Source organism: Molossus molossus, unplaced genomic scaffold (genome assembly GCF_014108415.1).
Source record: "Molossus molossus isolate mMolMol1 unplaced genomic scaffold, mMolMol1.p scaffold_m16_p_7, whole genome shotgun sequence".
NCBI classification, from domain to species: Eukaryota; Metazoa; Chordata; class Mammalia; order Chiroptera; family Molossidae; genus Molossus; species Molossus molossus.
In genome coordinates this window covers 100672722-100691158 of record NW_023425401.1, presented here as the reverse complement: position 1 = coordinate 100691158, position 18437 = coordinate 100672722, and the positions used below count along the sequence as shown (strand labels likewise).

Here is an 18437-nt window from a genome sequence, read left to right as displayed (position 1 = left end):
TGTAAGGGAGGCAGCTGATAGATGTTTCTCTCTCACATCGATGTTTTTCTCTCTCTCCCTCTCTTCCTTCCTCTCTCTAAAATCAATAAACATATCCTTGGGTGAGGATTTAGAAAAAAAAAATTGCCGTTTTTATAGTTCCAAGTACTTGTGGAGAATCTGTCGTGTTTTCTACCAGACTGGGTTCTTTGTCTTTTCTGTATATTTGTTTTTTGAAACTTGTGTTTGTCCACTTGTTTTCTGGCTGTAATGTGTTCGCAGAGTTGTGCTGTTTTCTTTTTGTCTTGTTTGCGGTTAAGACAGTCAGGTCTTTCTTAATTCACTTCGATTTGTGAGAATGTGGTCCATTCACCTTTGTATTCTTCAAGCTTTATTTGGGACCTGTTTGACTCAAAGGGTTGCTTTCGTCCATGTTTCTGTAGCCTGGCATCGTGGGGGCGGGGAAGGCAGGGCCTGGTCCTCCCTGGGCCTTGTGCTCGGCTGTCTCCTCAGTGTTCTGGTAGTTTCCATGGTCCTGCCGGCACCCCCCTCCCAGGAGCGCATACTGCACCCCGCGCGCTGTGCTCCTTCATCTTCAGACTCTGACTTGAAAGATGGGAAAAGACTTGGTGGTCCTTCCTGCTTCGCCTGACTTCCTGTTGCACTTCTGGGGATTTCTCACATCTGGGCTGTTCCTGAATTCCTCCCTCCTTCCCTTCAGTGCTGCCCGCTAACCCCTCGTGTTACAGCAGGTCCGGAGACCAGGCTGACTTCGTGTGTGAACGTGGAGCTCCCGATCCTGGGCGGCCGGGTGGCTCGGACTGGCTGGACTTGGGCGGACTCCGTCCAGAGCTGCTGTTCTGCTGAAACATCTGATTCCAAAATATCGATTCACAGTCGTTGAAAGAAATGTTGAAATACAAGGCTCGTTGTACGTTAGCCTTACGAGATGTTGATTTCACGAAGAAAGCAACGTAGATACAGGTTTCTTTAAAGCTGATACCTGATCGCCTTAGTGAGGGAGCACTTGGTTAGCTCGCATGGGCTCAAGGGGAAGGAGTTGACTGAAGGGTATGAGGGCATCTTATGGAACTTAAGAGCTAAGAGCTGGGCCTCCTGGGAACCAGAAAACAGCTAGAAACTGCAAGTGTTCACTTGATCTTTGCTTGTTAATCCTCACCCGAGGATATTTTTTCCATTGATTTTTAAAGAGAGTGGAAGGGAGGGAGGGAAGGGGGAGAGAGACAGACAGACATTGATTGGCTGCCTCTTGCATGCACCCTGACTGGTGCCGCGGATCGAACCTTCAACCCCAGTACGTGTCCTTGAGTGGGAATCAAACCCGAGACCCTTGGTACGCAGGCCAATGCTCTAACCGCTTAACCACGCCGGCCAAGGCATAGTATGTGTTTTTAAAGTCTGGTAGCCCAGTTCCCCAAACTGCAGCCCTGGCAGGACATGATGGCAGAACGCCCCAACAGCTTGCTAACTTTTTATGAGAAAATAATTCTCCTGAAAGCTGATCCCGCAAACCTAAACTTATAAGTTTGCTGTTGTCACCTTCTAATAAGTATTGACTATTAATCTCCATCTTCTTTTGAATTTCTTCCAGAGATATGACGACTATGGAATGACCCCCCCATCAGGCCCATTGCCAAGGTAAAGTTTTCAGGAGAAAATGCGTTAGGACTTCCTCACACAGGCTGTTTTTCTTTTAGTTTAATTTTGTGCACTCATGTTTTAGCTAATGTGAGCAGATGCAAAACTCGGAGTTGTGTTCTCTTGGTCTAACCAGAAGAGGAGGGAAAAAGTTAGGACTTAAGGTCTGTCTCCAGTAATGCCAGACGAGGTCATTTGCTGAGGACAGCCGGGAAAGTTAGACGGGATTTTGAAGTAAAAATTCAAAACCCAGGGAGCTAACAGGGCAGTGGAGCGGTTTGGGGCCAAGATCTAGGCAGTGCAGAGAGGGACCCCTTCTCTTCGAGCCCCTGCCTCCCAGGCACCCGCTGGGCAAACTTCTGACAGACTCGCGGGGCTGGGGGGCAAGGAGGGGAGGCCCTTGTAAGCGCCCAAAGGTTTGGGTTCGACCTTTAGGGGTTATACCTTAGAACAGCGGTTCTCACCCTGTGGGTTGCGACCCCTTTGGGGGTCGAATGACCCTTTCACATTGGTCTCCTAAGACCATGGGAAAACACGTTTCCGGCGATTCGTAACAGTAGCAAAATTACAGTTGTGAAGTAGCATCGAAAATAATTTTATGGCTGGGGGTCACCACGACATGAGGACCTGTGTTAAAGGGTCACGGCATTAGGAAGGTTGACCACCACTGCCTTAGAATAAGGGTTAACGGTAAGTCCCGGGGTCCCTCCAAGAACTAAAACTCAGCTTCGGATGATCTCACTCCCTGGTTGGATTGAGGTGACTGGACTTGGTTTGTGCCTCCAGCTGCCTGGCAGAGATTCTCCTGGATAGGAAGTTAATATCACATTAGACTGCTGTTATCATTGTAGTTTCACATGGACACACACACACACACACACACACACAACCAGGTGTATGAGAAGATAAGAAAATATGGTTTTTTAAAAAAAAAGGTGATAGAGAATGAATTCAAGGGGATCCATGTATTGGAGGTATTGAACCAGATGTTTAAATAATGATGCTCAATCTAGAGTTCAGCCTGCAGTCTGGAAGATGCAGAAGTACTAATTCATGTTAGATTGCACTAGGCCAGAGATGCTGGTTTAATTTTTAGGATAACTTTCTAAACAATACTAGAAAAAGAATAGCAGTATAGTTGGGAGAAATAAAATAATTTTAAAGTAATCAAAAAAAGGGGGGCGGGGGAGAAATATGGGAGAAGCAGCAACACAGAATTGGCAGGACACGTGGAGACCACAGAAAGGGTGGTAGAGATTTGATTTAGGTTCGTAAGTGATTACAGTAAACATAAGTGGCTGATCATTCCCATTAAAAGATTGAAGGGTTGTCAAATTGGATTTGGGAAATTCCAGAAAGGATATAGAAAAATTGACCAACATGATGACTCAGTTTGACCTACTTGACATAGAATTCAGTAGCCGCAAAATACATGCACTTTTAAAATACAAGATTTAAAAAACTTGACCATATGCTGGGCCATAACAACTCTTAGCAAATTTCATAGAATTGAAATCACTCAGAGTATATCTGCCAATTATCTATATTAAAAATAAGTTAGAGCCCTGGCCGGTTTGGCTCAGCGGTTAGAGCGTCGGCCTGCGGTCTGGAGAGACCCAGGTTCGGTTCCCGCTAAGGGCATGTACCTCGGTTGCAGTTTGTCCCCGGCCCTGGTTAGTTGTGCAGGTGGCTGCCACTTGATGTGTCCCTTTTACATCGATGTTTCTCTCTCTCTCTGTTCCTCTCTCTCCCTCCCACTCTACCTGAACAAAAAATGGAAAAATGTCCTTGGGTGAGGATAAAAAAAAAGTTAGAAATCAGTAATGAAAAATAACTAGAAAAATCCCTATATATTTGCATTATTAATCAGTACACTGAAGAAATAACATTGAAAATTAAAACATATCTTGAAATGAGTAATTAATAAAAATGCAACATATCAAAAGTTGTGGGACGCATCAAAAGCCATGTTTAGAGAAATCTGATGCCTTCAATGCATATATTTGAAAAGAAAAATGGCTGAAAATTAATCATCTAAGTATCCATTGCAAGATATTAAAGATCCAGTTACACTTAAAGAAAGTAGAAGGAAGGAAATAATAAAAATAAGAATTGAAATCAGTGAAATGGAAAAGCAGTACAGTAATAGAGAGGATCAATGAATGGAAAGTTCTTTGAAAAAGCTAATACATTTGGAGAACTTGATCAAATCTGAAACATTATCAATATGAGGAATTAAAATCATATCAATCCAGATATTACAGACATTAAAATGGCTTTAACATAATTTTAAAAGATTTTATGAACATATTTTTATAAATTTGAATGGGAAAAATTCCTTGAAAGGGAAGGCCTGAAAAGTCATATAACTATGAAAGAAATTGAAATCATGATTGAAGTTCTTCCCACAAAGAAAACTCTAGGCCCAGGTGGCGTCAACAGGGCGTCCTACCAAACACTAAAGGCAGAAGAGGTGCCCGAGTCATACGGATTCTTCTGAACAACAGAAGAAGAGAGAGTACTCCCCAACTCATTTTATGAGACCAGCATAACCTTCATACCAAGGAGAACACGAGGACATTGCAAGAAAGGAAACATTACGGCTCAGTTTCCCTCGGGAACATAGATGCAAAAAATTCAAAACCAAATATTAACAAACATATCCAGCAATATATACAAAAAGATACTACATCGTAACCAAAGTGGATTTATTCCAGTGATGCAAGGGTGATTTAGTATTTTAAAAAATCAATGTAATCCCTGGCCAGTTTGGCTCAGCAGTTAGAGTGTCAGCCGCCGACCAGAGAGTCTCAGGTTCAATTCCAGTCAAGGGCACATACGTCGGTTGCGGTTTGTCCCCGGCCCTGGTCGGGGTCATGCAGGAGGTGACCAGTTGATATGTCTCTCTCACGTCAGTGTTTCTCTCTCTCTCTTTCTTCCTCCCTCCCTCCTTCCCCTCCATTTATGATAAAAAATTTGGCAAAGACTAGATACAGACGAAGCTAATAAAAGTTATCTTGGTGAAATGGAGAAAGTTTTCCCTCTGAGACCAGGAGCAAGACAAAGATGTCAGCTTGTATTACTTCTATTACCAGTCCCCTGGGGAACCTGGGGCAGCAAGCCAAAAAAAAGAAAGATTAAGGAATTCAAAGGAAGGAAGCATATGGTTATTATTGACAGGTGATACAACTTTGTAATAGAAAATCCTAAAATGTCAATATATAAATTGTTAGAATGAAGAAAATTTAGCAGTATGGCTAAATTATAGGGTGGCTGCATACAGGCTCATTTTACAAAAATCTGTTTTATTTATGTGTATGAACAACAGATAGAAAGTAAAAAAAAATTTTATTTTTATCCTCACCCGAGGGCATTTTTCCACTTTTTGTTCAGACAGGGCGGGAGAGAGAGAGAGGAAGAGAGGGAGAGAGAGAGAAACATCGACATGAAAGGGACACAAGTGGCTGCCACCCACACGACCCAACCAGGGCCGGAGACAAACTGCAACCGAGGTACATGCCCCTAGCGGGAACCGAACCCGGGTCTCTCTGGACCGCAGGCCGGCGCTCCAACCGCTAAGCCAAACCGGCCAGGGCAGAAATTAAAAAATTTAAAGAGACTACATAAAATACCACTCAAAAATATAAAATACCTCAGAACAAATATAACCAAAGATGTTCAAGCTCTTTAAAGAAAGATGTTCATGGATTGGATACTCAATATTTTTTAAATGTCAGCTCTTTTAATTACTGGAAATTGAGAAACTGATTCTAAAATTTTGTGGAAATGCAAAGGACCAGGAATAGCCAGGACTCTCTAAGAAAGAAGAATGAGATATTAGGACTATTTTAAACTGTCAAGTAATGAAGACTGTGGTGTCACTGTAAAGTTAGACAAATAGACCAGTGGGATCAACTAGAAAGTCTATAAACAGATCTACACAGGAGTGGACAGTTGATTTATTAAAAGGAAGGAATTGCAGAAAACAATCTTAGATATTACATCCAACTATTCTTCAATGACCGGGAGTCACACAGGAGTAGGAATACTATATCTGTTTCCTCTTTACGTTTTTTATTCTTTTTCTGTTTTTCTCCTCATTTTCCGAGGGGCTTGTTTTGGTTCTCTCCATGAGTACTCCCCCACCCAGACGCTGCTCTGTGGTCCTGAAACAACACAGGCAAAGAGCACGTGTGCTCAGGTGACCCAGGGAAGTAGTTAGTGACGGGGGACCACAGGGTCTGGTTCACCCAGTTCAGTTCCAGCTCAGACCTGTTGTCCAGCATAATTATTAATAACTTTCACTCTCCAAAGTATTCTGATCCGGATGATAAACTTTATGGTCACCCAAGTTAAAGGAGTTGAGAGTATTATTTGGATCATACTGAACTGCCTGAGCACAAACTTTAGGAGAAAATGCTGCAGATGTAGGCAGGAGGGGGCCAACCGACGGGGTCAAGTAGAAATAATGAAGCCAAGGATGAGAGCTAGTTCTGGGTGGGTGGGTGGTCCAGAGAACATGATGAGGTCAGGTGAGCTCCGATGTACAGATCTTGCCTAATTTTAAGCTCTTGGATCTGTACGGCCAGTGATGTCAGACCTCTCTCTCAGGTCAATCTGAAACAGCGGCAGTTGTTTAAAGAGGAATATATCGCTGGCCTGGGTTTCAGTTTGGGAATGACACTGTGGAGAAAGGGCAAGTTGGTCTACTTTTCGAACTGGTTTGATCTGTTAATTATTGGCCGGCTGGTATTTGCAAAGAATTGTACTTAGACTCTCATCTTTTTTAATTCTTGAATCTCTTTAGAGGAGTGGTTCTCAAGTAGGATTCCGAGACCCCTGGAGGGTCCTGTGATCCTTGCAGGGGTGGTGGTCTATGGGGTAAAACTCGGTTCAGGGTAATAGATGTTATTTGACTTATTTGTGGCATTGACGTGTGCACGGAGGTACGGAAGCAGCGGTGGGTGCAAATAAACGCTGGTGCCTTAGTGTGAATCAAGACAATGGCCCCACGCGGCTCAAGTCATCGTTGTATGCATCAGCTCTGAGCAAGCGCCGTTTCTGGAAAAACAAAACAAAACAAAAAACCCACCAGTTTTACATTAGTATATCCTTCATGGTGTAGTAAATGCGATTACTTTTGTTAAACCTAAACCCTTGAGCCTGTAGTAGTCTGGGGATGAAAGAGGAAACACACATAAAGCACGTTGCTGAAGATGGAGCTTTGAAGGAAAAGCGCGTGTTCGGGTGTTGGCATGGAGAACTGAACTGTCCGATCCACGTTTTTTCCTGAACCACCAACTGGCAGAAATCATCATTCAGACGAGTGTTTGGCAGACACTGTCTCGAAAATGAACAAGGTGGGCCTGTTAGCTTCAAGCAAAACAACTGCCAGTATTTGTTGTCAGTGATAAAATGGAGCTTTTAAGTGAAAATCAGAGTTTTGGAAATTGTTGCCTGCCACCATGAACTTGAGCGTCTTAGTACTTAAGATGTTGCCGATGAGCTCAGTGATGATGTTAATGAATGTGATTTTTTTAAAAACTGTAAAATGAAATGTATCAGTATCTAGAAAGTCTACAGAACCTAGTGAACTAATTTCCAAATGACCAATGTTGTAAAATCATGCGTGGATCCATTCCAAGTGCAAGATAGACCAGTGAGTTTCAATGTAACAGCATATGGAAGGTTCACCGATATTGTTTCGGATTCCACAATGCCACTAACCCTTAAGGGAACTTTGTTGAATATTGGTGTGGTAAGGAAGAACATCATTTATCTGAACTATTATTTGAGTATTATCTGAAGAAGCTAGTAAAATAACCCTCCCTTTTCCAACTAAATATTTATGGCAACTGATTAAACACAAACTATATGAGAATCCAGATGTCTTCTATTAAGGAAATTTGAAAAAGATGTAAAACTCTTGCAAATTTTTTTTTGGAAAATATAATTAATTTCATGAAAAATGTTAACATGTAATACGTTTAATATTGTTTTCAATTAATTTTAAAAATAAGTATTTAAAATTTTCTGAGTTTTAATTTTAAATACAATAAATATCTATAGATAAAACGCACATACATAAAAGTGGGGACCGGCGCTCTTTGTCGTGCGTGTGCAGGGACCCTGCGGCCGTCAGTTTAAGAACCACTGCTTTCGAGCTCTGGTTTTCCGCCCCGAACTTCAGGATCATCAGCGGAGCTTTCCAAACAACCAGCGTCTGGGTCCCACTTCTACAGATTCTGTTTCAACTGGCCTCTGGGGTGCAGCGTGGGCCTCGGGCTTCTCAAAGCTCCCAGGTGGCGCTAATGTGTAGCTAGACTTGATGACCAGCGCTTTAGCCAGATGCTGGAGATGAGCGGGCCCCAGACCTTGACTGAACCCTCTTCTGGTCTTTAAACTAAAGCCTGTTTCCTTCCACCATCCGACAGAGATTTCTTAAGCATCAGCTAATTCCGGGCACTGATCTGAGGGCTGGAGACTCGGCCTTGAGCACACAGGACAAGCCCCTGCCCTCAGGAGAGGGGATGGACAATAAGCCAGCAGACAAATAAGTCTTGTTTTTCCGTGGGGCGGAGGGTGCAGCTGATCAGATACCAGAGGCAGGGAGCAGCGCAGTCCTGATGCTTGGTGTGCTTTGCCTTTAGACCCGGCTTCGGCCCCGGTTTGCTGCCGTCTTCGGAGCTGGTGCCTCCCGAGCCCCAGCAGCCACAGGCATCGGCCGAAGCCCCGTTTGCTGCCCGAGGGAGCTACTCTGAGGACGTGCCGTCGGTGGCCCGGCCGCGGCCTGTCGGGGGCACCACAGGTACACGTGCTATGTAGCTTGCGTTTCTGAACTAGAGGATGCTTGCTTTCTGGCTGAATTCTGGCAGAGTACGTTCTGGACTTCCCAGGGCGTCAGTGCCCCAGTGTTCAGCAGCCTCTTGCATGGGTAAGAACTGCTTTCCTCTGACCCTGGTGAGATGGGGGTGGGGTGGGGGAGGGCTGAGCTCTCATGACTGATGTCCACGGGTTCTTTCCTGAATCAGCATCTCAAAAGTGTTCCTTTGCATGGAACTGGAAGCACATTTCTTCTATGGAAAACAGTTCTAGGTTCTTAGGGTTAAACTGAAAGATCTATGTCTGAGCACTTGTTATGGCACTAAAACAGGTATTTGTTTTATTTTTATTTTATTTTTGTAATCCTCACCCGAGGGATAAATGTTTTCCCATTTATCTTCAGATGGGGGGGAGGGGGGAGGCAGGGAGAGAGAGAAAGAAACATCCGTGTGAGAGAGTCACATCGATTGGTTGCCTCCTGCACGACCCCAGCCAGGGACCAAGCCGCAACTGAGGTACGTGCCCTTGACCAGAATTGAACCCACGACCCTTTGGTCTGTGGGCTGACGCTCTAACTGCTGAGCCAAGCCGGCCAGGGAAATAAGTATTTATTTTAAAGAGCACTTTTCCAGCTTGTAAGAGGCAACTTTAGAAGTTGCTGGACAGTTGGGTAGGGGTGGGGGGAGATTTTTGTTTTATTTGGTCTGGAAGGTTACAACCACTGCTCCTTGAGCCTCACCTCTCTCATTTTTTCCCTTCTACCTTTGTTAATATGATTATCTTCCCTTTTTGAATTGTCTTTTTTTTCATGGCTCTGTGCCTGAGTCCTGCTGGCTCCTCCCTGCTGGCAGACACGTGGCCTGGGGGAAGCTGGTGGCCACATGGACCTCTCAGTTTTCTTCTGCCCCTTTCCAGCCTCATTAAAAGAACTGACTTACTGTCATTTGTGGGTAACCAGTGCAGCCCCTTACTTAATAATTAAACAGTGAAAGGTCACTCTTTCTCAAGTGGTCTTCTAATTCATGATCAGACTTTTAAGTATTTGCATAGGGCTTTACTTTTAGTATTTAGGTTTCCTTTAATTACCTGTTGAAATTCAAATCAAACTCTCTACCAGAATATCTCCACGTAGGAAATAAAAGCCCCCAGTTTATGTTTTTAAAAGAACGTAGTTCAAAGTGTCCACTTTCTGGAAATTTTGAAGCCAGAGAGAAAACAAATTTTGTTAAATATTTTGTTTTAAAAACAATTCCAAAAGCTATAATTAGTTGATTTGAGAAACATTATGCATAATTTGGTTTACGTGTACAAGTGTAATATTTAGTACATTCAATGTAAAGATACAGGGTGTTTTTCTTAGACCACAATTAAAAGTCAGGAATTGAGTCTCTCTTCGTATGTTCACTTGTGGTTTTTAGAAAAAGAGCTCTCACCACCTGTGTTTTAACAATCGAACACTTAGTTTTTGTCAGTTTTTAGAGACGTGTGTCCCAATTCAACAAAACCAGGGGTCCTCAGGATTTTGGTAAAGCAAAAAGAGAAGTAATGTTTCCTGAATAATTATATCTGGATAAGAAATATATTTTCAGAAGGTGAGTTGAGAAGAAAAGAGAAAAAACAAAACAAAAAAACATTTGTTTTAAAGTCTCCTGGGAGTTTTGTGTTAATATTTGAACCCAGAAGAGATTCTCATCAAGTTCAGGAGATGCTTGACATTTGAGGGATTTGTCCTGAGACCTTATAAATCCCCAGATTTCCAAATGCTGCTGCACCTTATTCTTGGTTTCGCTAATCCATCCAGGGAAAGTGTAAGTGGACCAGCTCAGAGACCCCCTGCAGACCCACAATGGGAGCCTATGCTGGTAGTTGATGAGCATCGCTCAACACACCTGAGCTGGTTCCTACATGGCAGATGGCTGGTCTGCCCACCAGTTTACCTGAGGTTCAGTCTTATACCCCAAAATTACAGGTTACTGTTTTTAAAAAATATGTATTTGTATTGACTTTTAGAGAAAAGGGAAGGGGGAGGGAGAGAGAGAAACATGCCAGAGCAAAGCATGATTGGCTGCCTCCTACATGCCCCCCACAGGGGATCAACCCCGCACCCCGGGCATGTGCCCTGACTGGGAATTGAACTGGCAACCTTTTGGTGTACTGGACGATGCCCAACCAACTGAGCCACACCAGCCGGGGCCAGATTACTGTATTATGTTACAAACATCATTTCATGAGTCGTTGACACCAGGAATGCTACATCTGTGAATGTTCAGTGCTCCGGAAGTGTCTGTGTAGTTAAGATGCTGAGCTCTTCCCGTTCCTTGTACACCTGGCTCTGCATACTCTGAACACCCCTCAAAGCTGTCACTCGTCTTACTGAGTTTCATTACGAGGGCTCAGACTCTTCTTTGTCCCGTTCATTTCTTCACCCTCCTATTTGAAGTCGGATGCTTTAATAAGAGGGGCCATTACATGTTCAGTGATGTATTTTGCTATTTTCTAACTTTCTGGAGAATAGATACCTTTATAATGTCATCAAGAAACAAGTTTAGCCCTGGCCGGTTTGGTTCAGCAGTTAGAGCGTCGGCCTGCGGTCCTGAGAGACCCGGGTTTGGTTCCCGCTGGGGGCGCGTACCTCGGTTGCAGTTTGTCCCCGGCCCTGGTCAGTCGTGCGGTGGCAGCCACTCGATGTGTTCCTTTCACATCGATGTTTCTCTCTCTCTCTCTCTGTTCCTCTCTCTCCCTCTCACTCTACCTGAACAAAAAAATGAGAAAATGTCCTCGGGTGAGGATAAAAAAAAAGAAAAAAAAAGAAAGAAACAAGTTTAGGCCAATTCCAAATTTGCAATAATTGGTGGATAGTGATCCGAGGTCTCCTGGGTGGTTCTTGTACTTTGCATTGTCTGTCTGTTAACTAGACAAATAGCATATCCTGACATCCTGCAGGAGTCCCCATTCGTCACAGGTGCTGTGTTTGCAGTGAGTCTTGCTGCTTCTGTTAATTGCTGCATAGCACATATTTCAAACAAAATCCAGGCATGTTCATTTTTGATCTGCAGGAATATAGAAATTATATGCATGAAAACATTTGAAGAGGAAGCTATTTTCTAATAATTCCTAGTAATTGATTAAATTGTGTAAAAATTTGTAATGGAAAAATATTAAGATATACTAGGAGAGTTCCCTTTCTGACTATGTAAAATTATCTAATATATATATATATGTATATATATATATGTCTAAAAATGACCAAAGAACAAAAAGATAATAGTATCTAGGGAAGATTTACAGCAAATATGACCAAGAGGTATTTTTATTATAGAGGTTGATGGCTCATGTAAATTGATAAATGGACAAACCTCAAAGGTTAGGAAAGCTAAATGGTCAGTACAGGAAGAAAATGCACAAAAGAAATGTGTGTGTACCCTATGAAAGTAAACATATGAACAACACTATTATATTATTTCTGGTGTTCATATAAATCATTAAACTTTTGGGAAGCAGCTTGGCAATACTTAATGAGCTTTTTTTTTTAATCCTCACCCGAGGACATTTTCCCATTTTTTGTTCAGATAGAGTGGGAAGTGGGGGGGAAGAGAGAGAACCATCAACGTGAAAGGGACACATCGAGTGGCTGCCACCCGCACAACCAACCAGGGCCGGGGACAAACTGCAGCCAAGGTACATGCCCTTAGCGGGAACCGAACCCGGGTCTCTCTGGACCTCAGGCCGACGCTCTAACCGCTGAGCCAAACCGGCCAGGGCCTTAATGAGCTTTTTGATTTGGTAATTCTACTTCTGGGAATGTAGGCTCCTCCTCCCCAAAGAAATCCAAGATATTGGAGAAAAACTACATGTGCAAAAATGATTATCAGAGTTTTATTCATAATAGCAAACAGTTGTGAGCTCCCTAAATACCCAGTAATAGGGCATCAGTGAATAACTTGTGTAGCTATTTAAAATGAAGAGCTTAGAAAGAGCCAGAAAAAGGGAGTTGAAGATTTCTGGGTTGCCTCCGATGTGTTTGGTACTTGACCTACTTTATCTCTTTTAATCCTTGAAATAACACCATGAGGTAGATTTCTTGTTATCCCATCTGAGCCTGTTGAGGCTCAGCAGGAGTGACAGCCAGGTGCCCAAGGTCGTAGGGCTTGTCCGAGGCTGGGCTGGAATGCAAACCCAGGCTGGGTGGGAGGAGGCCCCACTTTGAACCACAAGGGAAACCTGTGTTGTATCGGGAAGTGAACAAAGCAAGATACATAACGTGTCTGAAACATGGTATCAAGTACCAGCACAGTATTGACACAGAGATGTTGCTTCGGTATTGACACAGAGATGTTGCTTCGGTATTGACACAGAGATGTTTGCTCCCTGTCTGATCTTTGTAAGGGATGGAGAGCGCTGTGCTGCACTTAGGTTCTGTGCCAGGTTCGCTCCGACCATGTCTGTTGGGCAAACAGAACTGAGTCCTGATAATTTTAATGCTGTGACGGATCTTCAGTACCTGCAGAGTGTGCTGCAGAGTTCTGACAGGAGTCGGAAAGTTGTTTCCTGACCTTTTGTTTTGTTGTTGTTGTTAATCCTCACCCAAGGACATTTTTCATTGATTTTTAGATAGAGTGGAAGGGAGGGAGAGAGAGAGAGCGAAGCATTGATGTGAGAAAGACACATTGATTGGTTGACTCCCGTACAACCCTCACCTGGGCTGAGGATCAGACCTGCAACCCAGGTTCATGCCCTTGACTGGGAATCGAACCCATGACCCTTCGATCTGCAGGCTGGTGCTCTAAGCTAAACTGGCCAGGGCTGACCTTTAGTTTTTATTGTATATCCAAATAAAACAGGAGGAGTTTTTTGTTTTTTATTTTTTAATGGATTTGATTAAGGGAGGCTGTTAGACAACTCGAGGAGGAGGAGGAGACTTGAAGATGGAGGGGGGCCGCCTCCCTCACCTCTGTGAAGTCTCTGAACCTTTGTAGGTCCAGTCTGAGCATCACAGATGAATTTGATGATCCCAGGGGCATTTGGAAATAAGTATGTTTCTTTCCACAGTACTTAAAGATCACCTTTGTTCTCCCTTAACCTGCAGAAGGGGCACATTTCCACATGCCAAAAGCTGATGGGGAAGAAAACTGTGTTGGTTAAAGCCTGGTCTTCTAGCCACACGGGGCCCCAGCAGGTGGATGTGGGAAAGAGCTCAGAGGACTCCTGGCTCTGCTGTTAGTACCCTCCTGGTGGGTGGGTGGCTTTAAAGTTTTAACTGTGACATAGCCAGTTACAGAAACAATGTGAGTATAATGCAAATAGAGGCTAACATTCTGAATTTAAATAAATATGCACCCTACCTTTTAAGAGAACACAAACAAACAAACAAAAATACATACTGTGTTTTCGGTTCCTTGTGAGTCTCAAAGCCATGAGCAAGGAGCCAGGTTTCAGCTTCTTTATGGCTGCTGAGCCTTTTCAGTCCTTTCTTCTGAATAAATAAGATTGTTCTTGTGTGTCACCTCTGCAAAGGACTGGGAGGGCTGTCTGTTCCCTTTATTCCCAGTCCTTTGATGTCTGGCCTGGAAAATAACACCATCGCTGTCAGCCATTTGATGAAGAGGAAGTAAAAGCCCATGAGCAAGAAGCTCACGGCTTGGTTTTCTTAGGAAATGTCCTTCTCTGGAGATAGAATGGGTGCCGTGTTTGAACAATGCTCGCTTCCTGTCCCTAAGGGAGTGTGGTGGTCACAGCCGAAGGGCCTCGCTGGGCAGCCTCAGTCTCCTGCCTGTATTGACCGGGCTGCTCCATTTTGTTCCCTCAGGCTCCCAGATTCAGCACCTGACCCAGGTGGGAATTTCGAGCAGAATCGGAGCTCAGCCCGTGGAAATCCCACCAAGCAGAGGCGGCCAGTACGGGGGCCCAGGCTGGCCCTCGTACGGGGAGGAGGAGGCGGGCCGAAGAGAGGCCGTGAGTATCTGGGGTTGGGTCACCACTGAGAATTCCGACATAATCACTTAATTCAGCTGCTTCTGCTTTGGGGATCCCTTTAAAACACCTACATGTTTGGACTGTCCTCTGTTTTTTCCCTTTGAGTGTATTTTTGTTGCAGTTTTCAGATGGATCTTCCCTCCGATCCAGAGTGGGGAGTATCGGCCAAATTGAACTTTTGGAAAGTATATAATTTTTCTTGAAGCAGATTTTTAGGCTTGAGGTCATGATTTAAAAAAATAACCTTTTGAAAAATAATAAAAGCAGTGTTCATTATAGAAAATCTGGACAGAGACCTAAGTAACAGTTTTTTAAAAGTTGTTTTTTTTTTTTCCAGTTTTTCATTGTGTTTAAGTACAGGTCACATAGTTTACCATCGTAGCTAGTTTAAGTGTCCAGTTCATTGGTGTTCTTTGCATCCCTCCTGGTATGCAGCCATCACCACCATCTCTATGGCTCTTTTCATCTTGTGAACTGAAACTTGGTCCTCATTAAACATTAACTTCCCACGTGTCCCTCTCCCCAGCTCCGGGCGGCCGCCATTCTACTTTCTGTCTCTGTGATTTTGACTTTTAAGTGACAAATTTGAAGCTGTAGGTGACTAAAGTCTGGACTGGGTCTTTGGTGTGATCGCTGTATAAATATCTGTGACCTTGTGTGCCTCCTTGCTCACGGCTGTGCGTGATTGTGGGTTTGTAACATCATTTCCATTATGAGCACGAGGAGATGCCTTTGCCATAAGCACGCAGTTTGGGGCATTTCAAGACGCAGGGTTTATTTTGGAGGTTTCTCGTCACTCTGATCACTTCTCTATCTCTTTATTTATTTATTTATTTATTTTTCTGATCACTTCTCTGTGAGCACAGAATCAGTACGGGCACAGGTCGTTTCTACAAATGCTTTCCTTTGTTTTGTTTTTTTCTTAAAAATTTTATATCCATGGGAATAAATGTATGAATTTGGAAATACAAACCAAAATAATACTTTTTGTGTTATCCCCAACTTTCATTGCATTTGTGTGTTATTTTAGCAAATGCACCATATTCCTTTAATGACGGGATGCTTTTACTTAATGAAAGGAGATCAACGGTAGAATATAACTTTTTCCTTAAAGACGCATTGTTATAAATCTCAGGTATTTGCTTTATATTTGCTGACATCTTTCTTTTTCTGCCTTCACTGTGCCAACTTGGTTTCATTAGGCCTTTGGGTTTTCCGGTCAAACCAAAGGGTCCCTTTAGAGTTTCTCCCTGTCACTGTTTGGAATAGTGAAATATAGACACATGCTAGGGCTTGAACGCCACGTGTACCAAGCTAACAACTTACGCTTAGCATAGGTGAAACCAGATTTAGAACTTGCATATATGCAAAGAGAGATTTTTTTTCACTGAAAAAAAAAAAAAAGAAAAAAAATCACTGAAAAGTATAATTCTTGTCAAATGAATATCCAGTTATATAAGGTGGGGTAAACGTAGGTTTACATATGTGAGTACATGAAACAATTTATTCTTGTGTTATTATTTATTATTGTCATATTTTCCATACGAGCAACTATAAACCTACTTTTGCCCCACCCTGTATTATGATAAATATAAGCAAAACTGTTATATGTTTTAGTGTGGATAACTTTCTAAAAAATATATGTTTTTATTGAGTTCTTAAAGAGAGAGGGAGAGAGAGAGAAACATCGATCACCTGCCTCCTGTGTGGGATCGAGCCTGCAACCCAGGCATGTGCCCTGACTGGGAATTGAACCTGCGACCTCTTGGTGCGTGGGACAACGCTCAACCACTGAGCAACACTGGCTGGGCAGTGCAGATAGCTTTTTAAAGGAAAGGCTCAATAGAGTGTTCGATAGACACACAGACAGATGACATGGAAAATGATTTTGTGATCTTGTTCCTTCTCCGTGGCCCCTGGGCTCTAGTCCCAGGACAAAGTTGTCTTTGTCAGCGCCTCTGCCAGTATCTGCTTATCTCTCCCAACTCTCGGGTGTCCTCCTCTGACCTTCTACCTCTGTGGGGTACTCCAACCTCCCTTCCTTCCCAGCTCTCTGGGTCCCTTCCTGTTGGTTCTCCCAGCCGCCGCTCACATCCACACACACAGACACAGAGACCTGGCTGACCGGATTATCCTTTCTGTCATTAAGTATTTATGAGGCACCTGTTAAGTCAAGGTCAAGGGTTTCTTTTTTTTTTTTTGGTTAATCCTCACCAAGGATATTTTTTCATTGATTTTTAAAGAGAGTGGAAGGGACGGAGTGAAGGGGGGAGAGAGAGAGAGAGAGAAAAACATCAATGTGAGAGAGACATCGATTGGTTGCCTCCTGCAGTACCCCGACTGGGGTGGAGATCACCTGCAGCCCAAGTATACATGCACCCTTGACCGGACGTTGAACCTCAGACCCTTCGGTATGCAGGCCGGAGCTCTAACTGCTGAGCCACACGGCCAGGGCGTCAAGTGCAAGGATTTCTTGATTGCACTGCTGTCCCCCAACAATCCCGCAGTTACTCCTCTCCGTTCGAGCCCGGGGTGTCCTGCGAAAGGGCTGCGTGGCCGGTGGGGGATGGGCGGAGGCGGTCCCGGGAGCGTGCCCCTCCTGTTCCCACGTGGGACGTACAGCGCCCCCTGCCGTGTCTTTCAGACCCACGCGATCGGACATCAGGAGTACGCTTCGCCGCTGTTCCAGGTGCCAAGGACTTCGGGCAGGGAGCCCTCCGCGCCCCCCGGGAGCGGCCCGCCCCGGGGGCTGCCGGGCGCCGCGCTGGCCTACGCCGCCAGCTCCACCGAGGACCTCCAGCCCGGCCACTCCTCCGCCTCGCTCATCAAGGCCATCCGCGAGGAGCTCCTGCGGCTGTCGCAGAAACAGACCTCGGTGCACAGCTTCCACAGCTGATGGCCCGGCTGCCTCGGCCCGTATCCGCTTCCCGTGGAAGCAAGGCCCAGAGGCGGCCAGCGGGGCGGCAGCGAGGGGCCGGCTCCCGGGGCTGGGCGCGAGGAAGGAGCACGTGGCCATCGGAGAGGGTGCCAGGTGCCACACGTCACGTGGCAGCCGCGGGCCGCTGTGCCCCCTCGGTGCCGTCGGGGTTCCTGGACCTTTGGCCGAAAGCCAGCCGCACGCCACGAAAGGCCGACCGCAGACCTGGGCCCGCGGAATCGCTGGGTCCGTGTCCCACGGCCAGTGAAAGGGGACCGCGTGCGGCAGGGAGCGGGCGGACGCGAACCCCGCGTTCCCGGGGGACGCGCGCTGGAGGCTGGTTTGGACCGTGGACCTGCTGCTTTGTTTCCTGAGGAAAGAGATCTGAAGACGTTTTATTAACCGCTTATTCCCCCCCTTTTTCTCCATAGGAACTTATTTTACTAGTGATATTAACAACAAGGATACTAAGACTGTTCGGGAATTTTAAAAGCTACTAGTGAGAAACCAAATGCTGGATTGTGGAGCCTGATGACTCCGAACGGAGCATCACCTGCGTTCGCCCTTCCACTCCTGGTGCTACAGCGGCAAGGCCTCCCCGTGTCTGTGAAATGCAACCTTGGCTTTTCCAATGGAAGAATGTTGAAGGTTTCATTTTGTTCTAGAAAGGGGAAAAAAAAAACCACCCCCTAAGTGAGGGGGGTGAGGAAGCTTAATATTTATTTGGTTATTCAAAATACATATCAAAGTTTAGATTTACATTCTTAACTGTGGTTGCTGGTTTTTAATGGGGCACACGCGACTCCTGAGGTGTCCCACCTCTGCACATAGCATTTCCAAGGCCAGTCCTGTCCAGTGAGACTCTCAGCAGGTCCTCGCTGGCCCTTGCTTTGGCGATGAGTTGCTCACAAGTTGTGTTTGAATGAGAAATTGTACGTGAGCAAAGATTGCGTTTAAACATTCCTAGGACCACCAAATTGTGATTAGTGCATACGTTCCCAGTAGTCATATTCCCTGTGTGTTCAAGACCTAGAAACGAAACTCAGTCCTCTCTAGCCTCTCTCTGTTGAATCAAGAAATGTAAAGA

General features: G+C 44.7%; 1 protein-coding gene across 1 annotated transcript in view; it reads left to right on the top strand.

Annotated features, from left to right (window-relative positions):
- The window catches only part of KIAA1549 (KIAA1549 ortholog), a 125415-nt gene extending 108086 nt beyond the window's left edge, over positions 1-17329 (top strand). The window contains exons 17-20 of the mRNA XM_036246340.1: positions 1592-1638; positions 8289-8446; positions 14267-14412; positions 17078-17329. Of these exons, the coding sequence (XP_036102233.1) occupies positions 1592-1638; positions 8289-8446; positions 14267-14412; positions 17078-17329 (603 nt within the window). The remainder of the gene's footprint in view (positions 1-1591; positions 1639-8288; positions 8447-14266; positions 14413-17077) is intronic.
- Positions 17330-18437: the final 1108 nt, after the last annotated feature.